Source organism: Plectropomus leopardus, chromosome 5, assembly GCF_026936395.1.
Source record: "Plectropomus leopardus strain MGB_pleo_1.0 chromosome 5, ASM2693639v1, whole genome shotgun sequence".
Lineage (NCBI taxonomy): Eukaryota > Metazoa > Chordata > Actinopteri > Perciformes > Serranidae > Plectropomus > Plectropomus leopardus.
In genome coordinates this window covers 16260041-16286335 of record NC_142180.1, presented here as the reverse complement: position 1 = coordinate 16286335, position 26295 = coordinate 16260041, and the positions used below count along the sequence as shown (strand labels likewise).

General features: G+C 39.1%; 1 protein-coding gene across 9 annotated transcripts; it reads left to right on the top strand.

Annotated features, from left to right (window-relative positions):
* The first annotated feature begins 7 nt into the window (after positions 1-7).
* On the top strand, positions 8-25776 carry dazap1 (DAZ associated protein 1). Of its 9 annotated transcripts, none has more exons than XM_088077611.1 (14): positions 9-163; positions 1836-1876; positions 4011-4177; positions 4742-4807; positions 7199-7306; positions 7539-7587; positions 12009-12091; positions 15548-15695; positions 15866-15898; positions 16491-16661; positions 18365-18529; positions 22686-22778; positions 23233-23280; positions 24890-25776. In XM_088077611.1, the coding sequence occupies exons 1-14, from the start codon at positions 132-134 to the stop codon at positions 25060-25062; spliced, it is 1377 nt and encodes a 458-aa protein (XP_087933737.1). In that variant the 5' UTR covers positions 9-131; the 3' UTR covers positions 25063-25776. The 9 variants fall into 9 exon arrangements, with proteins under 9 accessions (XP_042371349.1, XP_042371341.1, XP_087933737.1 ...); XM_088077610.1 differs by lacking the exon at positions 24890-25776 and adding an exon at positions 23457-24883; XM_042515415.2 differs by lacking the exon at positions 24890-25776 and having other exon boundaries at positions 8-163; positions 7202-7306; positions 23233-24883.
* Positions 25777-26295: the final 519 nt, after the last annotated feature.

Sequence of the window (26295 nt, the reverse complement as noted above, 5' to 3'; positions counted from 1 at the left end):
AGCGTCGTCATTGCGCAGAGCAGTTTGAACCAAAAAGCGGAGTGACCTTCCTCCGCTCTCAGTCTGAGAGGGGCAGCACTGAAGCAATAAGCCGGTCACAGCTCCTACAGCCCCCCGCTCTAGCCTCAGAAATGAACAACAACTTAGTCGGAGATGAAGTCGGGTAAGATCCATTTAACAACGCTTTCCACTGCGGCCGGGTGAAACTGTAAACTGCATCGTAACTTATAATTAGCGTGCTCTCGTCTCAAGCTGTCATCTGACAGCTAACGTTAGCTAGCAGGCTAAGCTAGCCGTAGTAACTTAGCGAGAACGCTAGCCCGAGAAAAGACGGCCAAAAAGTGAAAGTAGTCACCAAAGTAGCTCAGTTATCAGTGGTATTGCTTACGGTAGACTGCACCATGTTTGTCTGGCGTGCTGCCAGTTAGCTTGTCACGGGAATGTGTGAAAGTGTAGTTACTTATTTCAGTGTTGTTTTCAGTTAGCACCCGAGCTAGCATAGCTAACGCTTGCCAGCGAAGCGAAAGTCTCCTCTTCTTGACTTCGTCAATGCGAGGACATTTAGCGGACACTGCTGGAGGATGGAGCATCCTCGTCCGCAGTAACCCTCCACTTTTACCACAGCCGCTATATTCAGCACCGATATGTTTCAGCGGGGATCTTAATCATTAATAAACTCGCTAACTTGGCTAGTTTGATATTAGTGCCGCTTTAACTGCCGTTAAACTTCCAGTTTGGCAGCCGGCATCAGCAGCTCACCGCTCCGCATGCAGGGAGCCGAGCAGCCGCTCTCCGGTTCTTCGCTTCGCTCTGACTGGAGCATGATCGGGGTCTCAGTGTAGGAGGCTGGAGCCGGGGGTAGACAGTAGCTGCTCCTGGACTCAGTTTGTCAGCTGAATGCTGTGTTAGCTTGCTAAACGCTATGGCTCTGTCCCGGGGTAACTTACGTGGCAGGAGGTTCATAAAAGGACCGTTATTGTCGAGGCCACTGCAGTCAGTGTTAAAAAACCAAAGTGACACCTACGACCAAGACTGGACCATGAAATGAGTCACATCAGATACCCGCATTTTAACTGAGGCTGTGTGTATATTTCCCTGCGCTGCACCAGCTTTGGTGGCAGCGTTGCCTCCTGTTGTATAATATCTGTGTACTTAGCTGTTCAGTCAGCTGTAGCGTTGTTATGGCTCTGAAACTGTGCTGTCAATCTACACTGTCTGTGTTTTCAGTATTTTAAGGCCTCTGGACAACCAAAAATGTCTCCATGCTTGTTGTCATTCGTTTTGCTTGTGACTTGTGTAATAGTTTATAAGGAACCAGCATTGGTTTTCATTAATATAAAGAGCTTTTAAACAGATGCTTCCACCTGATTTTTCATCACTTTTAAGTCACATAATAACCTGTTAATCAGAACTGAACGAGGGACATATTATTCACACAGTGCACCTAATACATGGAATAATCTGCAATGACACTGTACTAAACGTGGACACTCTTCCACCGTTACCGCTGTTTAAATGCCTATTTTAGATTTAGAGTCTAAATGTTTAGAAGTAATTCTACTCCATAACGTTTATTATCCTGTATTTTTATTTTTAACTGTTATACATTGCTATTATTGCTTGTTGTCTTGTATGATTTTTATTTATATTTTAATTGTTAATGGTTTGCTTATTGATTGTTTTTAATGTCTTTGTTTATGCTCAGCATGATTGAAAATTAGGGTCTCCCTCAATTGATTTCCCGAGTCTTAAATAAAGGTTTAAATGAATAATTTACTCTTACTCAAAGTGATGATCAATGACTGACTTAATGGCCATTCATCTACTCTTTTCAGGAAACTTTTTGTGGGTGGATTGGACTGGAGTACCACACAAGGTAAGTCACACTGTTTAACCTGTAAAGGATCATTCACTTCAGACACACCGTGTTGTTAATTAATGGGTATTTGTCAAGGTGACACTGATGTAGCTGCATAGATTTGTTGTCAGGCTGGAGGATCTGGTTGATAGCTTGTTGAGACTTTGAATCAAATATTAATAAACTCTTTTAAAACTATCAGATCATATTTAGCTATGAAATGCAGTGTAGAGCTTGGCAATACTGCCAAAATACAAAACTTAAGTATTGTTACCCCTGACTTGATGCCAGTAGTGGTATCAGTATATGATCATTTTTCATATGACAGTTGGTGCTTTTAAACAGTAATTAAAGTAAAGGAGCATGGTATTCTCTCTGAGAGAATCATTATTAACGTGGCTGTTATGGTCTAGCAGATATAGATAGTCTTCCTTATTTATTATTTGATCAGATATTGCTTAATTATATTACTGTTTTGTTCATATTAAATTTATAATAATTTGACATTGTTACACTAACCATAATTTCAGATGCAATCAAGTGTTGCATGATGATGTTGATGTGCTGGTATGATGCAAATCGGACAGTATAACATCACTGACTGATGCATATTAATATTCATAAAATATCAAGTCATGGTATTGATATCCTTTTTCACTGCCCTGCTATTTTTGTTGTCTTTACGGGGGGTCGGGGGGCAGGGGGTCTTTAGGGAGAGATAGTGGGTCAACAGCATATTCCAGATAGAAGTGGCATACATCATCTGAAAGCAGGGAACCATAAAATTAATTTGAGATGCAGCTAAGTGTTGTGTTTCAACTTTTTCTAGTCATAAGTGTGTAATACACATGTTAATTTGGTTAGGCGCTCATTCAAATTTTGAAAGTTTAGAGGGTGTAGGTTGGACTTATATTATTGCTGTTCCCTTGCTCATTATGTCTCATAAGTTGCAAAAATTTCCAGGTTGATAACATGCATTACATAGTTACTGCTTTAGAAGTCAGTCTGCTACAGCCTGTGAAAGACAGATGTTGGCCGAGGATGCCAGCCTCCTTTAGGAGTGGACGAGGTTGATATCACGGTATGATGTTAAGTAGAAACGTATTAATACAGTGAAACAGCCCTGAAGAAAACTGCATTGGTGCAGCTTTACAGTTTATTTTTTGAGTGTCTGTTTTTGCAGTGTATTCATGCAAATATTCCAAGAAGTGTCCTCCAGACAGTGTTAGTTGATTCTACTTGTGGCCACTGATGCTCTTTATTAATGCAGTTTTTCTGTGTTTGGATGTCGTTGGGATTTTTAAAAATATTTCCTCCCTTTTTATATTGCATAATTACTGATGTTGAGTTGCAAACACAGGAAGTGGAGTCTACATTATGCAGTCTACATTGGCTGTGCATACATATCCCCCTCCCCAGATTTATCCAGAGATGGTCTAGATTGTCTCAAGCCCTTTACTGGCTCATGCTTGGTTAGCCATTGTGTAACTTTGAACAAGGGATGGTCTGTGCTAACAGCACTGTTAACATTAAGATCTGAACTACAGCACTGTGAGCTGGTTTCCCTAGCCAATGCCCAAGGGCTTCCCTGCAATGAGAAAAGCAATTACGATAACCTCCAATGTGGCTCCTCATTTGTTCAAACTTGCATGCTTTGCTTCTGTGGGCGTGTGCAGACGTTATGGTAGTTGGGTGTATATTTGGTGCTCTTTAACATGGCAATAGGTCAGTGCTTTGTCTGCTCTTTAGGAGTGCCAACATGTGAATCTCGAATGAATGTTGTGTTTTTACGTTAAAACAAAGTTAGAATTCCCTATATTCTGCCATGAAAAACAATCAAGGTCACTGAATGACGTGTAGTGTTCCCTGTGTAATATCATGGAGTGGTGCTCATGTTTTTTTTCCCCCTACACCTGTTTGGTCCTAGTTACAGTTTTAGTACAGGTGGAAGTGCTGAAGATATTTTCTTAGCATCATTTATCATAATGAAAGCATGAGCTCTAGAAATCATGACTAAACGTCTTTGTATTCACAAGGCAAACGGTGCTGAGTTATATCTTTCATGATAATTCCACATTCGCAGCATTGTATGTTTCTGTGCTTGTTTTTATGAAGCACCACTGTTATGTAATTACTTTCTTTCTTTTCTCAGAGACACTTAGGAACTACTTCTCACAGTATGGGGAAGTAGTAGATTGTGTCATCATGAAGGACAAAACTACAAATCAGTCGCGAGGCTTCGGCTTTGTCAAATTCAAAGACCCCAATTGTGTACGGACAGTGCTGGAGACAAAGCCGCATAATCTTGATGGGAGAAATGTGAGTATCTTAAATCAAAGGCGCAGATAGACAAATCAACCCCAGTAATCTGCCTGCGCTTTGTGTGAGCAGTGTGGGAAAAAACGCATACTGTGTTTCGCCACTCTTGGTAGTTAGAAGTTATTCAAGGAGAAGCACAGTTCTGCTTTAGGTTGTACTTGCCTGCAGACATTAGTACAAGCGATGCACTTTGCAAAATGTTGACATTTGTTTGCCCAACTAGGATTACCTGTTTAAAGTCAATTTAGCAAAAGTGGCAGCTAAACCTGGATTTATCTGAGATGGGTGAAAAGAAATGAGCGGTTTTTAATCTTCCTTGCTGCATTAATGCATTCGTAAAGTCAGCTCATTATGGATTATATTTTGCCACTTTTGTTCTGTTAAAGGAGGTGGAGAAAGGCATAAAACATTTTTGGCCGCATAGTCAAATTAATGTCAGTACATTTATTTCATTGTGATGTCAGGCAAGTAAATATACTGTAATGGTATCAGTGATGAAGAGCATTTGAAGGTGCCTTTTTATTTGAGGCTAATGTCAAGCATTTTCTCTCTCTCTACTGTCAGATTGACCCGAAGCCTTGCACTCCCAGAGGAATGCAGCCTGAAAAGTCTCGAACCAAGGAGGGCTGGGTAAGAGGAATCTGATTTCTACTGGGAAGGCTATGCTAGGTGTTTCTGCTGGAATAAGACTCAGGCCGTCAGTCTCTGCATCCCCTCCTCCTGAGGCTGGACTCTTTTTTTGTGGGCCACAAGGAGACCTTGAGCTTCATTTATAAAAGCCGTTTGACTTTGACCTACATTTTTTTTCTTCAGAGAGTGCAATTTAAAAAAATGATCCCAGTGTGAAGCCATAATAATTTTTTTTAAAGATTATTCTTTGGGCTTTTAAATGCCTTTATTCGACAGGACACTGTAGCATGAAGAGGGGAGGGGGGGGTGACATGCATCATAGGGCCAAGGCTGGAATCGAACCTGCAGTCGCTGCAGCGAGGACACAGTCTCTATACATGGGGTGTCCGCTCTATCCACTGAGCCGCCAGGCGCACCCTTCATAACTTTGATAATGCTAGAAATTACTTTGGTTTGGTAAATCAAAGAAGCATTAAACAATTAATGACTTGTAATGACCTCTATTTGTAATTCAGGGACTGCAACAATAACAGCAGATATTTGGTACTGCTTATACTGGCCGAGGATTAACGCATGATGAGGTCACATTTTCCCAGATCAAGTGTGACTCATGAAGAGGTCATAGGCCTATATCACCATGCTGAACACTTATGCATTACTTTTTTATGTAGAACATCATTTTGAAAATTTGTTCAAAATATTCTTGCTGTCTTAGCAGAAACGTTTTTATCGTAAAACACAAGTAGAACTAGGCTAGTGTAGTATACAAAATAAAGTGCTGCCCGGCTGCTTTTTATTTATTTTTAGTACACCAGCATGGAAGTTGGCATCGCTCTGGTTCCATTAAACTGACAAACGTTTATAATAATTAAATGTTCTGTCCAGCAAGATAATCTTCACAAATGAACACTTAAAGCATAAATGCAATCACATTAACAAAAAAGCTAATGTTTAGCTATAAATGAACTACACCATGATGGCATGACTTAAACATCGCCAACTAAGCTTCAAACGTGTAATATGATTTTGTGTGCTTAGCTCTTCTACAGAAGCCTTTCCCTCAGCATGACCTGATCTAGCTAGTGGTCAAAAGTGCGAATGTGAACACAACTAGGCTGTAGGGCGGACTAGTAAGCAGGGTTTATAGTAGATGTTTTTACATTTTTAAAATGACAAGGATGTGCATATGCTTTAAAGAAGCAGGGATGCACTCTGTATGTCTTAATGGATGGATAAATGGATCCATCCATAATTAAAATCCTAAATCTGTTCTGTATAACAGACATTTGTAATTAAGCTGTTTTGCGGCATATCATATAGGTCACACAATATCAGGCTACTTAATATGCTATAATGAATTTATTTTTTATTTGTCATATTGTCCATTGGACATTTTGTCTGTTGGTATTTTCATCTGCTGGACTACTCCACATCAAACCAGCACATGCTGGCTAACATAAACCCAAAAATGAGCAGAGTTAGGGTTAGAGTATCCGTGTTGGGTTTGATGACATTTACAATCCCCGACAACCTCAGTAGTCTCATCTAGCTACTTGTTAGCATCCATTTTTTAAACATATGTGAAAGGCTTTAAAATTTAAGGAAAAAAAGTTTATTTACTGATTTATTTTATATCGTAGAGCACAACATGAAAATTTCTGAAGCTTGTGTTACCCACAGATCTTATTTCAGGCATCTAACAAAAATGGCATTAAAAAAAACCCAAAAACATTGACTTTGTGAAGAGGGAACCTGAAGTGCGAAAATGCTAACTTAACTCTTGGTTTTAGGAGTCATTCCTGCAGCACCTCATTGCTTTCAGCAGTGAATTTTTAAAGGCACAAATCTCTGCAGCAACTTGGGTAATTTGTGGTTTGATCAACAAGCCACTGCAGATCTATTATGGTCATTTTGTCCCTTTGGGCAGCCAAGGTTTTAGTTATTGCACCTTTGCAGTCCATAAAACATTTTTATATGTCATATATTTGGCTTTAGGCATACATTTTAAGTCAGAAGCTTTTATAAATGAGGCTCGTAGCCTGAATGGTTTTCACTGACTTTAAGTAGCTGCTGCCGAATGTTTTCCTAACAAAGCAGAAGATTTAATTGTTAAAAATCATTGTTGTAGGCAGCCTTTAGCCTTTGCAGCATGAGTGCAGTGCACAGCAATGGTGAAATGCTTAGTGGTTGAGAGTAAGTGGAGGAAGCCGTGCTCTCTGATCTGTGGAGACTAGTGTTTGCATTGACATGACATGTTAAGAATTATACCCCAGGGCAAGAGGAGAACCTAATTTCTTCTGCACTGTCTGAATAGATGATGGCTAACTGGCCCCTTCCCAGAGTGATCCTTTAACAGATATTGAAATCCATACACTCCCTGTTTTCTTTCAGAAGGGCAGCAAAGCTGATAGCAATAAATCAAAGAAGATATTTGTAGGTGGAATCCCCCATAACTGCGGCGAGCCTGAACTCAGGGACTATTTCAATAGATTCGGAGTGGTGAGTATTGCCAAGTGCATAATGCTGTTCATACCGTCATTAATACTGCTTGAATGGATGTGACATTGAACAGGGTCCATAATAGAGTATTTAAAAAAAATTTAAAAATTAGTGGGACGGGACTGGATAATTAATTATTCGTTAAAACTGTGGCAGAATATTTAATTTGTTTAAGGACAGACCCTGTCTAGTTTTCTAAATGGAGCCACTGTTTCCTTTTGTCCCATTCAAGGTCACAGAGGTGGTAATGATCTATGATGCGGAGAAGCAGAGGCCCCGAGGTAAAAGCTGATCCTGTTTTTTCTCTCCCCTCTCCATACCTTACCATCTTAAATCTCATGACAAACTATTCTGGCCCAAAGAGAAACAGTCCATTCAGCCACAGATATTCAATTCAATTTAAACACTGTAACCCATAACAGGAATTTTATGTGTGGTGAAGACACACAATAAATCACAAAAGGCATGCTGGATAAAACCTCGAACAAAGGCATCACACTGTACAATCAAATGGAAAATCTGACTTGACATTTCTAGAGGTGGAATGAAAAGCTCAGTGAAATACAAAATATACCTCTCTCCTGTGAAATACATGAAATTATTAAGCAGGCATTATATGTAATGGTTACACATTTAGCCATGCTACATGTATGTAGCATGCCCACGTAGCATAATGGGTTCAACCTTTGTCACATGCTCAAATGAGAGTGTTTTCACAAATTGCAGGCTGTATGATTTGGACTGATGCATTGTCCTTTATGACCTTGTGTGACAACATGAGTCTGCTCCATGGACACATTTCTACTCAGTTAAATAGACAGCGCAAGAAGAAAATTTAGCATTAGTCAAGAATAATGGTTAACAACAGACTGGTTTTAGCCTCGCAGGGTTTTCACTTGGGCAGAAATACTAAGAATGGTCAACTTTAAGAGCACCTTAAGGTTTCCTGGACTTACTACATGAGAAGTATTCCCGATGGGGTGATTACGATTACTACATCAAAACTCGTAACCAGTATGGCACAGAGGCACAGAGGGCCCTCATACATGTGATGAAACCTCTGAGGAAGACTAGTCTCATTTAAACAGATTTGTTTAAGGATGCATGAAGAATTTCTAACTTCTTATCTAGTAGCATCTCCTGTGTCAAACGTCTTAAAACAGTATGGCCATATGAATATTTTGTGTATTTGCTTTATTGTAATTGTAATTATTTCCTCCTGTTCATATTGGCTGTTAAAAGATAACCTTTCTAACATGTTTTGAGCCTAAGCGATGCACCAGTGAAATCCAGTGTCCTCACTCTTTGTAAAAATTATTTAAGTGTTTATTTTAAGTTTTTTAAGACTCTTAACTAACTCATCTCTTACACTGGATCCCCATTAGGAATGGATCCTGTAAAGGCCAGTATGAACAGGTGGAATAATTACAACAAGCATAACCTGTTTTAATGTTCAAGTGGGCACCTGACTATTGTTTAAAGACAGACTTGAAAAATTATTAACCTTACCTTGAGAGGACAAATACTAGTGTTGGCAAATTACAGAAAAATGTGTGTCACAATTTTGCTTGTATTGTTAAAGTAAAAGTCCATCTTCAGTGAATTTTTGGCATATTGCTCTAATAAATAACTTAAAAAATGAATTAAAAAGCAAGATCTGATCAATCTATTTAAGTTTGGCAAAATGCAAATTTTAAGCTATTTTAACCATCAAAGATTAACATAAAAAAAAGAAAAGCTAAATTTCAGAAGTGCCAGTTTGTCCTCACAGTTGCCTCAATAGCAAATTGCAGTACAGCTTCAAGATGTGTCATTATTTAGGGAGTGCAAGCCCTGAAGTACTAGTGAATTTCTTCACTAAAAGGTTGTTAAAAGGCGTGGAAAGGGAATGACTAACCAAAGGGGAGGAGGCAAGTTGCAGAAAAGTAGGTGCTCCAAAAAATACAGTACTTCATCATAACATGCAACTGGCATGTTGAGAACAGTTTGAGTATCTAAAGGGGGGATTTGTCCTTCAAAGAGGCTGGTTTCAGCCCAAGCGCTGAAGGTGAATATTACATTGTTATCACCAGAACAATGGAACCATTTTAAAAGGTTTCACTTTGCTGCTCCAAAAGTCTCTTTAACCTATTTCCTGACAGTAGAGCTGACAGACCTTTAAAGTCTCAGAAGAATTTGTCCATTTAATCATAAATGTAGCATGGATGGCCTCACTGGGAATCAGACCCTGTGCCACTGGCAGTGTTGGTGTCAGACTCTGCCCGCTGAGTTACAATCACAGCTGTTTCATCTGCGTTTGTCCTACATAGCAATGATGCAGCGGCCACCGACCCACAACATGTATTACTGCTCTCCCCCCAAAACCCCCATACATTCTCTATTGGGAGAAACCCAGAATAGTTTGTCATTGGAATTTAACATGATGTATTGCACCAGTAGTAACCATTACATAATCTGTAATAGTATAAACAGTTTCTTTTACTAAAACCATTAGACTTTCAACATTGGAATAAGTTTTCTTTGCCTTGATTTAGCTGTAACTGATACATGTATCTTAAATGGCATAGTATGTGTTTTCCCATATGTAGAAAGTTAAGTATTTTTGTAAGTAAGCCCTTTCTATTTTTCTTTCTTCTGTCCCCCTTCTCCTTGTGAATGGTTTGAATGTGATTAACAGTGTCTCTTAAGATTTGTCTTTTCTCCTTTAGGTTACTGTGCATTGACTGGTAGCACAGAGGTACAGGCCAAATGTAAAAGTACCTAAATTTATTAGTTGGTCAAAATGGGGTGTGTACAAAGTTGCATCAAATTGTGATACTGGCTGAAGGCTTACCTAGTTTCTGTGATTAGAGGGAAGTCGTTTGTTGAGGAGTTGCCCCCATAGTTTAGCAGCAAGTGAAGTTGTAATTGTTAAATCGGTTTGATTGATGACTAATAGGCATCGGATTTTGTCTTAAGAGTTTAACATACTGTAATCACACAATTATTTCTATGATTAATAGATTCATTGAAGAAAAAATAGGAATTGTTGCACTGTGTCAAGAAATGAGGTGATTGTACAAAATCCCATGCTCTTCAAAGACAGCAAAAGTATTTGAATAAAAAACAGTAACTGTGTGGCTTACTTAATGTAGAAGTTGATGGTTCTGTACAGTGTGGCAGACTGAAAAAGCGTCCGAGGCACTCGGATTGTTATTAGAAAAACATTATTAATACAGAGATGACAATGCGTGTCAACTTTAACAGTCTATATCAGTTTAATAGATTGATTTTTTGGTGCATAAATTGTATTTGTAAATTGTATGTATATTCAGTTTATAATCATAAAAAAGTAAAATAGAAAGAAATAGAAAAAAATGTATTTAATAAGCCAAAAGAAGTGATTTTTGGTCGTGTAATTTCTGTGTAAAAAAAAAAAACAACCCAAAACACATGAATAAATATTTGATTATCAAAGTTGTTTTGGTTCTATTAATGACAATATCAAATTATTTCCCGGTTTTTCGTCTAGTAGTCTGAGCAATAGTCAGTCCACAGTAAGTTTTATTTTCCTGTCATCAAACATTTTTAAAAACCAGTTTAATCAGAAGTTGAAATCTGATTTGAGTAACAAGTCTTTAAATTTTCAGTTTGAGTGTGACCAAGACATGTTGCTGTAACCGAGACATGTCAGACTCTTTGATGTGTCAACTTGGTATAAATTTAGATGAAGGACGGGCCATTGACAGATGTTATTAATAGCAATAGATCACGAGGTTTGGGGATGCTTGGCATGATACTAGAGGTCTCCTAAATCTCAGTTGTCTCGCAGGGCATTTAATTGGATTCAGGTTAGGTCCCCAAGTAGAGATGTGCACACAACCCAATTCTGCCATCGTGGAAAGTTAATCAAGTTGAAAGTAGATCACTGCAGCATGCCGCGGCCTGCTAACGCTCTGAAAAGTTCTGCTAGAAATAGTTGGATGAGCTAACTGAGCCGAAATGTGCCAGAAATGTCTCACTCTTGTTGAAGAACTTTGTATATCCTCCATGAAAACTCTTGATCAAAATCAGCAGCTCGTCACCTTGGAAAACTAGTTGTGGCCTATATCTTTGTGTTACCATTGTGAGCCAGTATTTTAATTGTCCATTGTAGGCTTATCCTTGCTGACTCAAAAGTAAATTACAGAATTTGGGAAAGCTTGGAGAAAGCTTTAGGCATTTTACAGTTTGTGTTTCTCCATGTTTTTGTGATGCATTAACAATGGCTGCTGCGAGTGTGTGCTCCACAGCAATATACCAAGGGACAGATCAAGGTGGGGTTTGGATGAAACGGCATGAAGTAACAAAACGTAGTATTGGTTCAATTGGCATTTATTAGTGTTAAAGGGTGGAAGATAGACATCATTGACCTGTTTTATGTGACATTTCACATCAAAGCGATTGCTGCTCTCATCATTCATCACGTTTAGCAGTTAAGCAGTCCTGTTTTGTCATCTTCACAAAACATTTCCCTGCACAGTAAAGAGAAAAGTTTCCTTCAATCCCCCAGGCTTTAGTCTTGGATTTGTGTTGTTCTGCAAGTCTGCGACATCATCCGAACCCCAGGAGCCTCTTGCTCAGTCTTGACGGATCCTCACTCTGCTGAAGCCCAATACTGTTCTTCATCTTGTGTTGTCACAACCCCCCCTGCTACCTTGATTCACTCTTGGTCGTTGGCTAGGTTTTGGATTTATTACTTTCGAGGCCGAACAATCAGTGGACCAGGCTGTCAACATGCATTTTCACGACATCATGGGCAAAAAAGTGTGTAGTTGTAGTTTTATTTTACCCTTAAGATCAAACAGAGGCTTGGGCGACGGAGTGAGAATTATACTATGATGTTGCTTTATTGGTTCATTTTCCAGTGGCTTCCTCATTAGTGACTGCAGCATCATATAACGCAAAATTATCTTTTAACATCTTAAATTTATCAGGCCACTAATTCATTTGCTCATTTTATTATTATTATATTTTGCTCTCAACATGTATTACCCTCACACTTGTTGCTATGACTTAAAGTTTCCAGAAGTACAATGATCCTTCATTAACGCTGCTATCTTACAATTTCTATAGTCGCCTAAGGCTTTGTTTAAATTGACCACTCCTTTAGGATGTCTAAAGTGCATTAGATTGTACTTAAAAAATTAAAGGGACATAATATTTGTTGATATCAAGATAAAACAAAGCACAAACAAAAGAAAAGATAAAAAGCTTCAAAGCTCAAAGAATTTCTCTGAATAGAAAACACCTAAAGGATTGGTCCAATCAGTTCTGTTTCTTTTTGTTTTCTGATATTTTGTTGGCAGGTCACTTACACGTCAACATGTTTTTTTTTGTTTGTTTCTTTCTTTTTGGGGTTTTTTTCTTTTGAAAAGTTAAAGAAAAAGCTCAACTCAGTGACCTCAGTTGAAGAATCTCCACACTGTGTCGTTCAGCTCTCTAGATAAAAAAATGACAGTTCTCTGTGAAATGCTGCTCAGGATGAGACACGAGTCGTACAATAATATTTGCACGTCACTTCTTAGTGTTTGTTTTAACTCAGTGGGTGTACCAGATGGATGGGGTTTACTGCACAAAGGCAATTCAGATAGTGTCAGGTAAGCTGTCCATCCGGGAGGAAACTATAAAAGCATTATGATGTTGCGTTTAAGATACACCTCCTAACCCTCTGGCATTTCTGTTATTGTTCTTTTGCATGTGGCAAACACCACCCACCTGGCACATCATCGAGTTAAACAAACAATTAAAAAAATAAAATACGACATGGCACATATCTGTCTACGATTGGTCTTGACACTAGGGTTTTAAAAGCACTTTCATAGCTCTTATTCATTAACAACCCTTTCCCCAATAGAGACACTTTGTAATTAGCAGCTTTTAAACCTCTCTATAGAGATACCAGAGGAGAGACACTGTCTTCTCTCTGCCCTCAGTAATTATTTGTGGGCATAAGAAAATGATCAAAGTCAAACAGCGCAGTCAGTCATATCATATCATCGCATGTATCGTGTTTCTGTACTTGATCTTTACATGGTTGCATGAGTGTTTAAAATATTTGAAGGTCAGTATGCGATACTTGACACTCGGAAGACCTCTGTGCATATTTGTGGTTTTTAACTCTCTTTTACAATATTGAAGCAGAGTCAGTGTTTTGCTGAGAAGTGCTAATTTTTGTGGTGTTTCTGCACTGAATAGAGGAGCTGTCTTGGGCTTTTATTTTAGAGTGGACAGTAGATGGATGACAGGATATAAGGAGAGCGAGAGATGGTGAAGGATATACAAACAAGCTCCCTGGCTGGAAGATGATGTGGTTTGTTGTCAGTACCTTAAACCACCTGACCCCCCAGGGTCTAAACAAATGACAAAATCAGATTGTTTTGGTGTCTTAAGGGCCAAGTCATTTTTCCCCTGAAGAGAGCAGCAGACAGGTTGTTTTGTTTAGACGAGTACATGTAATAGTATGTTGTTGATATTGAGTAGAATAACTAGACATTTTTTTGAAATTTCACTGATTATTACATTATATAGATTAATTGAATTCCATTTCTTCAGTAAATGATTTGGCCCAACCTGTATACTCTCCAGTGGTACCCGCCCCCCTCGACTTTGCCCTGGTTTCCAGCAGGAATCAAGGCTTGACTTAATCCATTGTTCTTGACTTGACATTACCTTACGCGGGGACTTGAGGGAGGTGGGGAGATATGAGTTACAAAATTAGAAATTGGAGCACATCAAACTGTGGAACAAATCCCAGTTCTGCTGTTGGGGACTGTACAGAAGTCATGGTATCCATCACTCCTAGCTGTGATGCCCACGGGAGAAAAGTGCTCAGGTAGCTGCCGGCGGCGGCGAGGCCACTGCCGGAAACATGTGCATGTAATTAGGTCGACAGAGAAGGAAGAGGGGAGGCTGGGGAAGGTGGCAACACCTTAAAGCGGGGAGGAATTTGTGATTCGTTTTCCTCCTGCAAGGTGACCCCAATAACTCAACCCCTCAGTCTATTTCTGGTCGGCCCCCCTTAATCTCAGCCTGTTTCTTTGCTCTGGTTAAGTGTTGGTTGCTTTGCCTAGTTACAGGAAGGACTTTTTTGTTTTTGGGGCAATGGAATGAAAATTGACCCAAGGCGTTTGACTATAATGGCGATGGATGTTACTTAATTACCATGTTTAAGTAATGTAATGGATCGAGAAAGTCAATTTGCAAAATGTTAAGGCAGTTACGGTGTAAAGATAGTGGTTACCAAAGTAATAGGGCTTCTTTATTATGCTAACTGAATTATCTTAAACATAGCTTAAACCCTTTGGAACTTGCAAATTGGCTTGATTTTTGTTAGAAACATGGAACGAAGGCAGTGAGCAATAAAATAGGAATTGAGCCCAAAGTGTAGCAAGAGATTCTTAAAAAGTACAAGAACATTTCCTGAAAATAAATTAAAATAAATAAATAAACACAATTTTTTTTAAAAAAGGAAAAGACAAAAGCTACAAAAGTAACTTTAAAAAAAATGGAAATGCTTCAAAGGTTAAAATCTCCATTCTTGCATTTGAGGGTTTTGGCTCTGTTAAGAAAGTGTCCTCCGGCAGCAATTTGACATAATATTGAGGTCAAAGTGTATCATTCACTTGTACTCAATTGAAAAAAAATTTGACACAGTATGAAGATTCAATTTTAGATTGACTGAAAAGAATGTTTATTTTTACTATCTGCATGTTTACCTTATATATCCTGTTAGATCTGAGATACAAATTTCTCTCTACATCCTCCCCCCCTCTAAATATTATTCCAAATAAAATAAAAATGAGATTCTTAATAAGCGTTAGCCGGAGAAAGGTAAGTCACGACCTTCCATTAGATGTCTTTATCATTATTTAGGACAATTCATTCAAAGAAAAGAATAGGTCTATGTTTCTCAGGTGCAGTTTAAGATTATGTAATCTGGAGAAAATGTGTATCATATTCTCTCTTTGCATTATAATTTTGGCCACTATGAAATTCCCATTTGATAACTAGTACCTGAGACACATAGCTGCACATGGCTACACAGTAATATTAACTAACATAATTGCCCCCCATTATCCAATTTACATAAAGTGAAATAATTCAAACTGGCCCAAAATGTAGACATAAAATAATCAGTGGTAGGACAGGTCTGTTTAGGTTAGGGACTTGGTGGACCTTATACTGGTGTTGCCAAATGTGCCCTACTTGTCCTTTGTCCAGGTGGAAGTGAAAAAGGCTGAACCTCGTGACAGCAAAGCTCCTGGCCAGCTTGGCCCGGGCCAGTGGGCACCCAGGGGTATCTTGAGCGCAGCTAATGGTTGGACGGCACAGCCTGCCCAGGGCTGGCAACAGCCTTATGGGGCACAGGGTGAGTGGGAGCAGAACGAGAGAGGAAAACATTATAGTAACCGATTAAATGTGTTTAACCTGCTGCTTTAACATTAACGTTGTTACACTGTCTGGTTGAATGTGAAACTGGATTCTGTGAACATTTCAGTTACTGTCCCCAGTCTAAAGTTATTTTTTCTCTTCCTAAAGGAGTGTGGGTGTCGACTACCGGCCAACCCATAGGTAGGTGTTTGATCTCCACTTGACATCACACAGAAAATATCTTTTCTTACCATTTTAGAGAATTAGTTGTTTCTCTGTATGTTGCATAACTGTGAATTGATCTGCAGATAGATTTTTGTGACTTTGCCATGCGATCACATGCTTATTTTGAAACACTTGTGTCACAGAACTGGGCTTACACTCTGTTGGGCCAATAGCTGATGACAGTTAACAGCACGTGTTATCACTGATTCATAATGGCTGAGGCTGCTGATAATTTGCTGCTTGAGACAGATGGCAGCCTTGAATAGATTCCAGCCTCCCTCTGCTATTGGTCAGGCTCGGTTTCATATCACCACCTCCGGGTCAACCTGCAACGCTCACTGCAGCATCGGTCCTGCGCTCTCTCAGAATATACTTCAGTTTTTTATTATTATAGTGATTATTTATCAGTTTCATGTCTGTTTTTCAGTTCGTTAATAAGAGAGATTCAAACTGATCTGCGCTGACACTATAATTTTTTCATAATAACTGGTAATGTCTGTGTACTTAATGCAAGACATATTAATTTATATAAAACATATATTTATGCAAAAACATTTCTATAAAATAGATCTCTTCTGTGTTGGAGCAGGCGGGTATGGACCCCCGTTGACAGCAAGCCGTGGAACACCCACACAACCTCCGTCACCTTTCAACGCATTCCTGGTCACGACCCCGGCGGGCAGCTTTGCTGCACCTCAGGGCTACCCTCAGCAGGGCTACAGCACAGCACCTCAGTTTGGTCAGTAATACTAACACACCTACTTGTTACACTTTACCTCATGTACCTACAGGTAATATAGCATATGTCAAGTAACACTGTGAACTAGAGAATGACATAATGAGTTTCTTAAAACAGTTATTGATTTTTCACTAAGATTACAAAGAGTCCGCGGTGTTGAAACTATTTACTGCTAAAATATGTTCTCATTTTTAATCTCCATGAGTTTTCTTCTTCAGAGTGTAAAAACCTCACAAACTACATTTAGATCATTAACATTGAATTGGGTGTGTAAAATGTGTTAATTGAATGTATGTGAGGTTTTTCAGGCAGCTTTGCTGTTGCTGTGGTCAGGGAGGAACCTCCACCTTATCAGAGATGGACAGTAGGGCTTCAGCTATATATACTACATGTCATGCTAACAGCTTGCATGCTTTAACTCTAGTCAATCAGACGGAGCCCTCGTCGTTAAGCAGGGTCCAACAATAATGATTGCCCAATTGCCTGGGGCCAGGAAAGAGTTAGGGTCAGGCCAGTTCTCTAAAAAGTGAGCGAGTGAACGAGCAACATTACAGTATCTGTTTCATGTTGCAATAAACAGTTAGGCAAAGTTGTCCTCGATCCTGATGTCGGTTCATGGTTTGTTTTTGTTTGTTTTTCTTAAATGCCTCCACGCTGCTGATAGCTGTGGTCAGAGGGATTATGTTTTCGGGTTTTCCATCCGTCTGTCCATTCATATGTCTGTCTCATTCTTGTGAACGTGATATCTCAAAAACACCTGGAGGAATTTTTTTTCAAATTTGACCTTGCGTCCGTTTCATTCTCGTGAACGCAATATCTAAAGACTTCCTGTTTCTTTACATTTGGCACCAGAGTCCACTTGGGTTCAATAATAAAATGATCAGAATTTGGTGGTCGAAGGTCACTTTGACATCATAAAACATGTTTTTGGCCGTAACTCAAGAATTTGTTTGTTAGAATTTCACACAAATGTCTCATAGCATATAATGATAAAATGCTGGCATTTTATATCTAATGGGTAAAAGGTCAGATGTGACATCATAACGTTCTGCAAAAGCACTTTTCTCGCCATTACTCAACGTCATATCTCAGGAACAGAAGGGGAGACATTTGGTCGGATACTGACTTGGTGACACTAATCTTGGGTGCCACCTTGAAACTGTGCTAATTGTATAGATCTTCTGTGCTGTGAGGGGAAGATGTGTGTGAAGCATCCATGTTTTCACAGACAAGGATTCAAAACTACAACTTGATTGGTGCATGGATGCTTACAAACACGTGGTGGTAATTCTAGTTTTTTTGAGTTTCAGTCATTGTAAAATTTGTCTTAAATATCATTCTGAGTGGCATGAAAATGTCTGATTCTTGCCTTGAGCTGTTTCCCTGTTAGAGCATTGTAGTCACAGTTTTATCCAGCAGCTAATATTTGTGAAAGACATGTGGATGTAAAACATGTATTCTTGAGGAGAGATTTGGTAGATTGACTTATACACTGAGTAGTGGTGGTTTTTGCAAGAAGATGTGTTGTGATCAAGTGAGCTGACTTGACTAGATTACTTGTGGAGGGGATTTTACATTTAACTCAGGGACAGCAACACTGGGGTGACCAGGGTCAACTGGTCTAAGGCTTTTTGTTCTCATACATACTAAACCATCTTTCATAAAGCAACGGTCACAGTAATGATCTTATCACTCTCCAACAGGTTACAGTTTTGGCACACCCCAAGCAGACCAGTATGCTCCACAGGTCCCCCCTCCGCCCACAACTCCAGGAACTGCACCTCTGGGCTTTGCCCCCGCCACCACACCAACTCAGGACTTGAGCAAAGCTCCCACTGGGCAGCCTGACTTTCCTTATAGCCAGTATGGTAAGAAAAGCATTGTGCATTAAGCAGTTTGCTGCCCCTGTTCTCTCCCATTTGGTTTTTATTTACCCCTCAGCCCTGCCCATCTCCCTGGATATTTTATTGGGTGCAACTATAGCTCATTTAAGTGCATATCTACAACCCTTAGACAAGCAGGAGCTTGCTCTTGGTACCATTTAGCTTGAACTGCTCCACATGCATACATGCTTCTTGCATACATGAACCCTCTGGCTCTGCCGTGAAGATACTGCTGAAGTTTCACCATATCCAGGAGTCTTCAGCAGTCATTTCTGTCGGGTTTTTCCAGCTGGGCTGTGGATTGGTAAAAAGATTGGTAGGTCTTGGTAGGTTTGAATTAGATCATCCTGCCTTGCAATGTTTTTTTTTTTTGTTTTACATTTTTATTTTATTTTGATTTTTCAACGGAGTGCAATCTTCTCCTGACTGACTGTATTAAACATTTGACTTGGTTCAAATATTCCTACCTTTTAAATTACTCCCTCCTACATCTCCTCCTCCTCCTCCCTGTTGATGACTTTGCTGGCTTCTTTTCCTGGTCTTGACACGATAGCCATAGAAGAGCAACAGCATGAAAATATAATACCCCTCTAACCTTATTTCTGGAATTAGGCATGTCCAACCTGCCAAGCTACCTATCAGAAATGTTCATCAATTGATCACACCGGAGCTTTGCATGCTTCTCTGCAAAATGTAAACTTTGACCCTCTGCCGTGTGGATAATTGCAGATATTAGTTAGATTCCTGGGCAGATCGGTGTTTGACTAATGTATCTGTAGGTTTTGCTTTCTGGTGGGTGTCTTTGTGGTCTTTGAGCTGGACTGTGTTCAGCCAGGATAATTATTCCTCCTGGATTGCGACTGAGCTGGTAAATTCTTGGCCAAATTTCAGTCAGAGTGTAGAAAATAAGACATTTCATAAAGCCTCTTACAAAAAAATATGATATGCCTTTTTAATTTCTTTGTGGAGGTAGCTTCTCCAGTGACACTGTCTACACTCATGAAGACAGAGATACTGTGAAAACTAACCAGCATCCATGGAAAAGGAATAAGCTTCATTCAACATCCACCCATTCAGTCACATAAGCACACAGATAAGAGTCAGATGTTCATTCAGAAGCTACATTCAGTTTTTTGGCTGGCTGGTATTTTATCTTCTGACTTGGCTTACAGCTGCTTCACACTGCTGGATCTACATTTAAAGCAGCCATGTGATCGCTGTCAGTCAGAACAGGCGCCCATCTTGTTCAGTGTTTCCTGCTTGTGCTTATCTTCCATCCAGCTTTTTGCATTTAGTGTGCGCTGCCTGTTCAGGCACTTAGTCCTGTAGACAAAGTCAGCAGGAGCAGCACAGTCTCACAAAGTTTTTGTGAAATGAGCAGAAAATCAGAAACGCTGATTATGTTGTGGACACAAGTCACACAACTCTACCATGAAAGTTTATGTGACAATAGCAGGAAGTGGATATATTTTTTCCTTTGTTCGATTTGTAAATGGTTGAGGTTAGCCAAATCAAGTTTGTTTCGCTCAAGTTTATGCGGGGCTTATGTGGAGTCAGGGTGTTAAAATAATTTGGTTCAAGTAAATGTCAAACCAGTGGCTTTGCATGTAATTATTCATGGATTTTTTTCTAATGCATACCATATATTTTGACGGATTGCTACCTTCCAGGCAGGCACTGGCCCTACATTTGTTATAGCACCAAGTGGGAACCTCCAAGGCTGAGAAATGAAGCCAATACACAGTGTTTAAATGCCAAAAAAAGGCAAACTTTATAAAGGCCCAAAGTTGCGCATATTTGAGGGTGGGCCGCTTGAGTAACAGGCTGTCTGAGAGGTGTCGCAACAGTGTATATGTCAGATCCAACTCTTGCTCCTCCACAGCTTCAGCCTCTTGTCCAAATATGGTCACTTCTGGCTCCCCAAAAAACAAAATGTTGACAGCCAAAATGCTAAACTTTATACAGTGTATGTATAGTACACAATGTTCAATAAAAACTTTGACTTTTTTGTCAAAACCCTTTAATATAAGAACTCTGTTACATCTGATATTTAAGAATTTACTGAAGAGCAACAAATATTAATTCATATCTCAAAACTCTTTGGCTACGGGTCTGATGACAAGCCTCTGGGGGCAATGGCCATATTTCCATGGATCCAGTGTAGCCAGCAGGTATCCAGTCCAAACTTCCTCTTTCGTGTGCAGGTCATTGCACTAGGGATGCACAATTTGGGATTTTGTGCTGATATTTAATATGCAGATACACAACAACTCATTTGGCCGATAATGGATATCGATATATCTCCATTTTCCCCTACCTAATTTTAGTGATCATCAAGTCTATTCTGTTGTGTAATTTACATCATATTATGCACACTCTTATCATGATAGCCCACTAACAGATGGAGACATAAAATACAGTGCTTTTCAGTGTATGTAATATTCATTCACTGTGCAAAATAAGAAAAATACTGTAGCTTGGGGTCGGTGTTTTGTACATGTTATCTTTGTCAGTTAGAAAAAAATAGTGGTTTGTGATATCGGCAGAAATCAGCATATTGGCTGATTCCGATATATCATTATAAAGCCAATATTTGCCGATACTGTTGATGTACAGATAGTATTGTACATTCTTAGAATTTGGCTCATCTCTAAACAGATGTCTGCATATGAATGCAAGGCAATTAAAAAAAGTCAAATCATTCTGAAAAGATTGCATTTGGGTTTATTATTGGCCAGTGCATTCCTCTTCTTCATACTGACTGTTTAGATGCTACTCAGACATGAATGGTCAATACTACTTAGACTGCAAACAGCAACCAGAACACTTCAGATACCAAAATCTTGTATGGTTGCCTACAGATTCTGCATACATATGCAGATATCTGTCTATAGAGATTAACTTAACATTGTCGCTTCAGTTATGCCCATGTTGGTTTTACTAGATCTTTTTAAACAGCAGACTATAGCTTAACTTTTAGACATTTAAATTACTTTGAATGTTCCACAAAATCCTTTGATGTCACACTACTCAAAATTGGGGTTTCACAAGTAACCTTAAGTTTTGGAAATGATCAATGCTTGCAGTTTGAGCACACAGAACAATTCCGCAATGTGTCACAAAGATAAATCAAGTCAAAGTTTATTGTGCCAGCCTCGTGAAAGTAAGGAAGGTAGGAAATCAATCTAGAAAATAGGGCTGTCAGCGTTGGCATGTTAATTGCAATTAAAGTCCGTTCATAACGAGTTATTTCTTTTTAATTGTGTTAACTGCTAGACAATGTTCCTGTCTTTAAGAGGCTGTCTTGGGCTGAGTTTAAAGCTAGAATGATGATACTGGTATCACATGAAACCAGAAGACTTAAAGGAATCCAGTGGTACTATGTCATGCTAGCTTCTCAGGAAAGAGGTTATATAATACTTAAATTTAAGATCATATTCAGCAATGTAAAAACAGCATGGTCATTTCACAGGGGTCCCTTGATCTCAAGATATCTGAATGGGTATGGGTACCCATGAGCCTTCCCTTTACAGACATGCCCAATTAATGCCTGTCCCATGCTGTTTTTGCTGTCATTTGATTCTTAATCGAGACAATCTGGGAAAAATTGCTTTACCTTGTCAATATGGACTTCATAACTGTTTTGTAATGCAAAATAATGGAATTAATCCTGATTTTAAAAAAATATTGTTTGACAGCCCTGCTAAAAAAGTATGGCTTTCTTTGGAAAAATGCTTGTGGTGTATACAAGTCATGTCTTATGGACTACAACATGCAAAACCACTGGTATGGCTCTTCTAGATCTGGTTGCTTTCCTCTGGCAATATTTTTGTGGTAGGATAACATATTGGTGACATTACTTACATCTTAGCATATCATGCACATTTCACAAAATTTCATGAGACCAGGCTGGCATGATTTAAGAAGTCAGGCGTGCTGGCAGATAGCTCACACACTCACACTCCATTCTGTTTTGACTTCCAGATGAAGCTGAGCAGTGATGCCTCTCCAAGCATAGTGCAGACGCAGTAACTGAGTATAAATGTGCAGCTCTGTTAGCTCAGCAAGGGGGGAACTATGTTAAGTAGTTGGCCAGCAGTATCTGGGTTCAGTCAACCTGGTCTCCTCATCTCCCTGATAGGCTTGGGTAACTACCCTCAGGACCCCTCTGCCTACGGACCAACGCGTCCTTCTCACAGTTATGGTCAGGATGAGCAGGGAGGATATAGTGCAGGTAGGTGCCAGCATCGTCTTCTCCAACCACAAAGGTAGCATTTGTTCAGTACTGTAGTGTTTATAGAGCTGCAACCTGGTTCTTTTCTTTTTTCTTTTGCTCTGTTTCGTATTTTGCATGTACATTTTGCATGTACATACAAATTACTGTGTATACTCTTGTATAGTAAGACACAGCCATCGACTGCCAGCTGAGTGGATTTGAAAGACATTTACATTGAAATTTGGCTTTCCTAGCTCTAAGCAGTCATCCCCCTCAGCGGCTGTGTCTTCACTATACCAAGACTCACCATGTCCTCCTTTTTTTGTCCACTCTCTCTGTCCGCATTGCTTTGCAAATTAATAGAAGGATGATCTAATTGTCAGAAAATTTGTTCATGGTTCAGTTGTCTCTATGCATCAGCAGTCCATTCACCCGTTGTTTTTTCCCCCCATGTACTGTCTCCACATTATAGCTAAAGGGATGAGAGAGGAAAGAAGATTTAAAGGACGACACAATGGCAGTAAATTTCCAATTCCTCTCAGATTCTTCTGTCAGGTGGTCTTGTTGGGACCCTATTCTTCAGATATCTCATTTTCGTTCCGTTCATGGAGCACCCCAAAAGAAATGTTTCATTTTCTAACTTTTCCTGCCTCTTTCTCTTTCTCTGTCTTTCTATCTCTTGTCCTTTTATTCCAGTAATTTGTAACATCCCCCTACTCCAGTATTTTTTTTAGGGATATTTCAGAATCAGTGCTAACTAGATGTCATCACGGTACGAAAATAACCGGTATGTCACTAGAAAAGATTTAGCTTCAACTGGTTTTCATATTTCAGCAGCCATTTGGTATAAACCACTGAACTTAAAGTCCCCTCGGCTCGGACTGTGGCTGGTTCCTTTAGGATTTCACCAGCCATTTTTCTAGGCAGTTTTATTTCCCTCCCTGGGTGTCACTTTGGTTCCCTGTCTGTTTGCAGGGACGTGGTGCCATCCAGTGTCTGAGCAGAAGAACATTGTGCGTGTTGCACTGATCATCAAAAGAATCTAGAGAGTGTTTTACTCAATGAAGCCCCTCAACGCTAAAGAGGGGCAAAAATCCAACATGAAACCTTTTAAGTCTTGCTATAAAAAATATAGTAGCAGCAATGAATATTCCATCCTTGGTCCTTTCAGTTGTTTGGTGTGTCACATTTTATCAAAGACACACCTGAGAATTCTTATATAGATCTAGTCATGATTTCATTACTGCGCAAAATAGGAAAAAAAAACAGCCGATGAGAAAATGCAGCCTGTTAAACTATCCTTAACTACCAGTTATCAGAAAAAAATTGAGGGTATTAAAGACTGGTTATGAAAAAAACGTGGTAAAATAGGAACATCAATGATAATAAAACAATTTTATTTATATAGCACCCTTTAAAAAAAGAGTTGACACAGTGTTTTGACAGACAAAGAAAAAGCACAGTACTCAGAAGAAAATATGATGACAGAAAGCCAAACAAAAGCAAGACAAAATTAATATTAAATAATTTTAAGTAAAAAGGAAAAAAAAATCAATAAAAGCAATCAAAAGACACCATTGCACAAAAGCGTGTCTATAAAAATTGGGTGTAAGAAACGATTTAAACAAAGTCACGGATTCTGCGAGCCTTATCTCCTCAGGCAGGACGTTCCAAAGCCGAGAAGCTAAAGCACGGTCAACTTTGGATTTAAGCCTCGACTGTGGAACAGCCAGAATGTTCTCACCTGAGGAACTAAAGCTGTGAACTGGCTCGTATTGGATCAATACTTCTGCTGAGGGTCAGACCCAGATGTGCTTTAAAAGTGATCAGTAAAATTTTAAAATAAATTCGAAATCGAACACTGAGCCAATGAAGAGAAAAAGGAGTCAGCTGTGATAATAGTAACTGTTTTGATGTGACTTACTAATAGTTCCAATGGTTGATAGCACAATTGTTGTTTACCAAAAATGAAACTGGATAACGGTGCATTTTTCCTTAACATAAAACAGTTTTTTTACTTAGTGATACTTTAAATGGAGTAAGACTTCTTCCTAAACGCTGTGTGGTGACCCTGACATTAAAATCCTCTCTTCTCCCTCCTGCTCTCTCTTCTCTGTCGTCCTCCTCAGGGTACGGGCAGGACCTGACAGCCTTCAGCCACAGCTTCGCAGACCCCAGCCAGCCGACAGCTTCGTACGGGGCCCCGACAGCACAGCCCGCTGCTGCCCCCCAGCCTGCCGCCACTGCTTTCGGCAGAGGGCAGAACCACAACGTACAGGGCTTCCACCCGTATCGACGCTGACGGCCACCTCTGGGCAGGGCCGATGTGTAAAGTTTAAAAAAAAAAAAAAAAAAAAAAAAGAAGTCAGGGAAATGTGTGTTCTTGCTTAAAAGCAAAACTGGAGTTCTGGATAGTTCTATGGGAATGTTGAATGCACACAATTTGTGAAACAGAAACCTTTGTGAAAGCAGGGATTCCAGTTAATTCAAAACGGGGTCTAAAGAAACCCAGGTTGTTTTTTTTTTTGCATAACTTAAAGAACGTTCAGCAGAAAGAAGCTTTTATTCCCCACCCCCAACCCCATGTTTTATAGTAGAACTAAACTACTTTGCAATAATTTTGATTGTCTGGTCAAACACTAGCACAGAGACTTTATGTAAAGAGACTTGCATATAAATATGTATATTTATGGTGGACACAAATGAAAACAGGGTCTCAAGTTTCCTCAGCTTTAAATTCTAGGGAAAAATGTTTTTATTTTTCATTTGGTGTATTTTGTTTACTTTCTGAGCCTTTAAAGTTTGTTTAAAATTGAGATTATGAATATATATATTATACACAAACTGTGCAATTTTTTAAAAAGAGAATTTTGTACTATAAATGTACACTTTGCTTGTTTTTTTATTTAAAGATGTAGACTTCCCTCAGGTGGCTCTTTTGGGTGCATTTTTTGCACTTACGCAAAAAGAAAAAAAAGGACAAATTATTACAAAAATAAATGTTTTAAGGAAACGGTGCTTGTCCCATATGTTTTGTATTTGGTTGTGGATGTATTTGTAGATTGATAGGAAAATTATAGCCATCTTTTTGATGATTGATTAACCCTCTGAAACCTTGAGCGACATCACTTTTCTTGTGCTGCTGTCAGACTCTTTTCACAAATAGATTTCTTTCAAAAATATGGGAAAAAAGACATCCGCAACTTAGTAAGAAATGTTCCACAAACTGCAATAAATTAGTAGATTTAGAAAATTATTTACAAAGAGCGAGAGCGAAAGCACATTTTCTTTTTTTCTTTTCTTTTTTTTTTTTTTTTAGCAATTTTAGCTAATTTTTTGGGTAATTTTCTTTGCTTTGTTGCTATTCATCTTTTGATATTGTAAGTTAAAAGGGAGTTTTGGACTGGTTGTAAGCATAACTAGACATTTTTAAATGCCACATTTGGTTCTCAACAATTGTGATGGATATTTCTTTTCACTTTAAAGAAATATTTGTTTGACTCAAAGATTCATCGATAAATAGAGGAGGTAATTG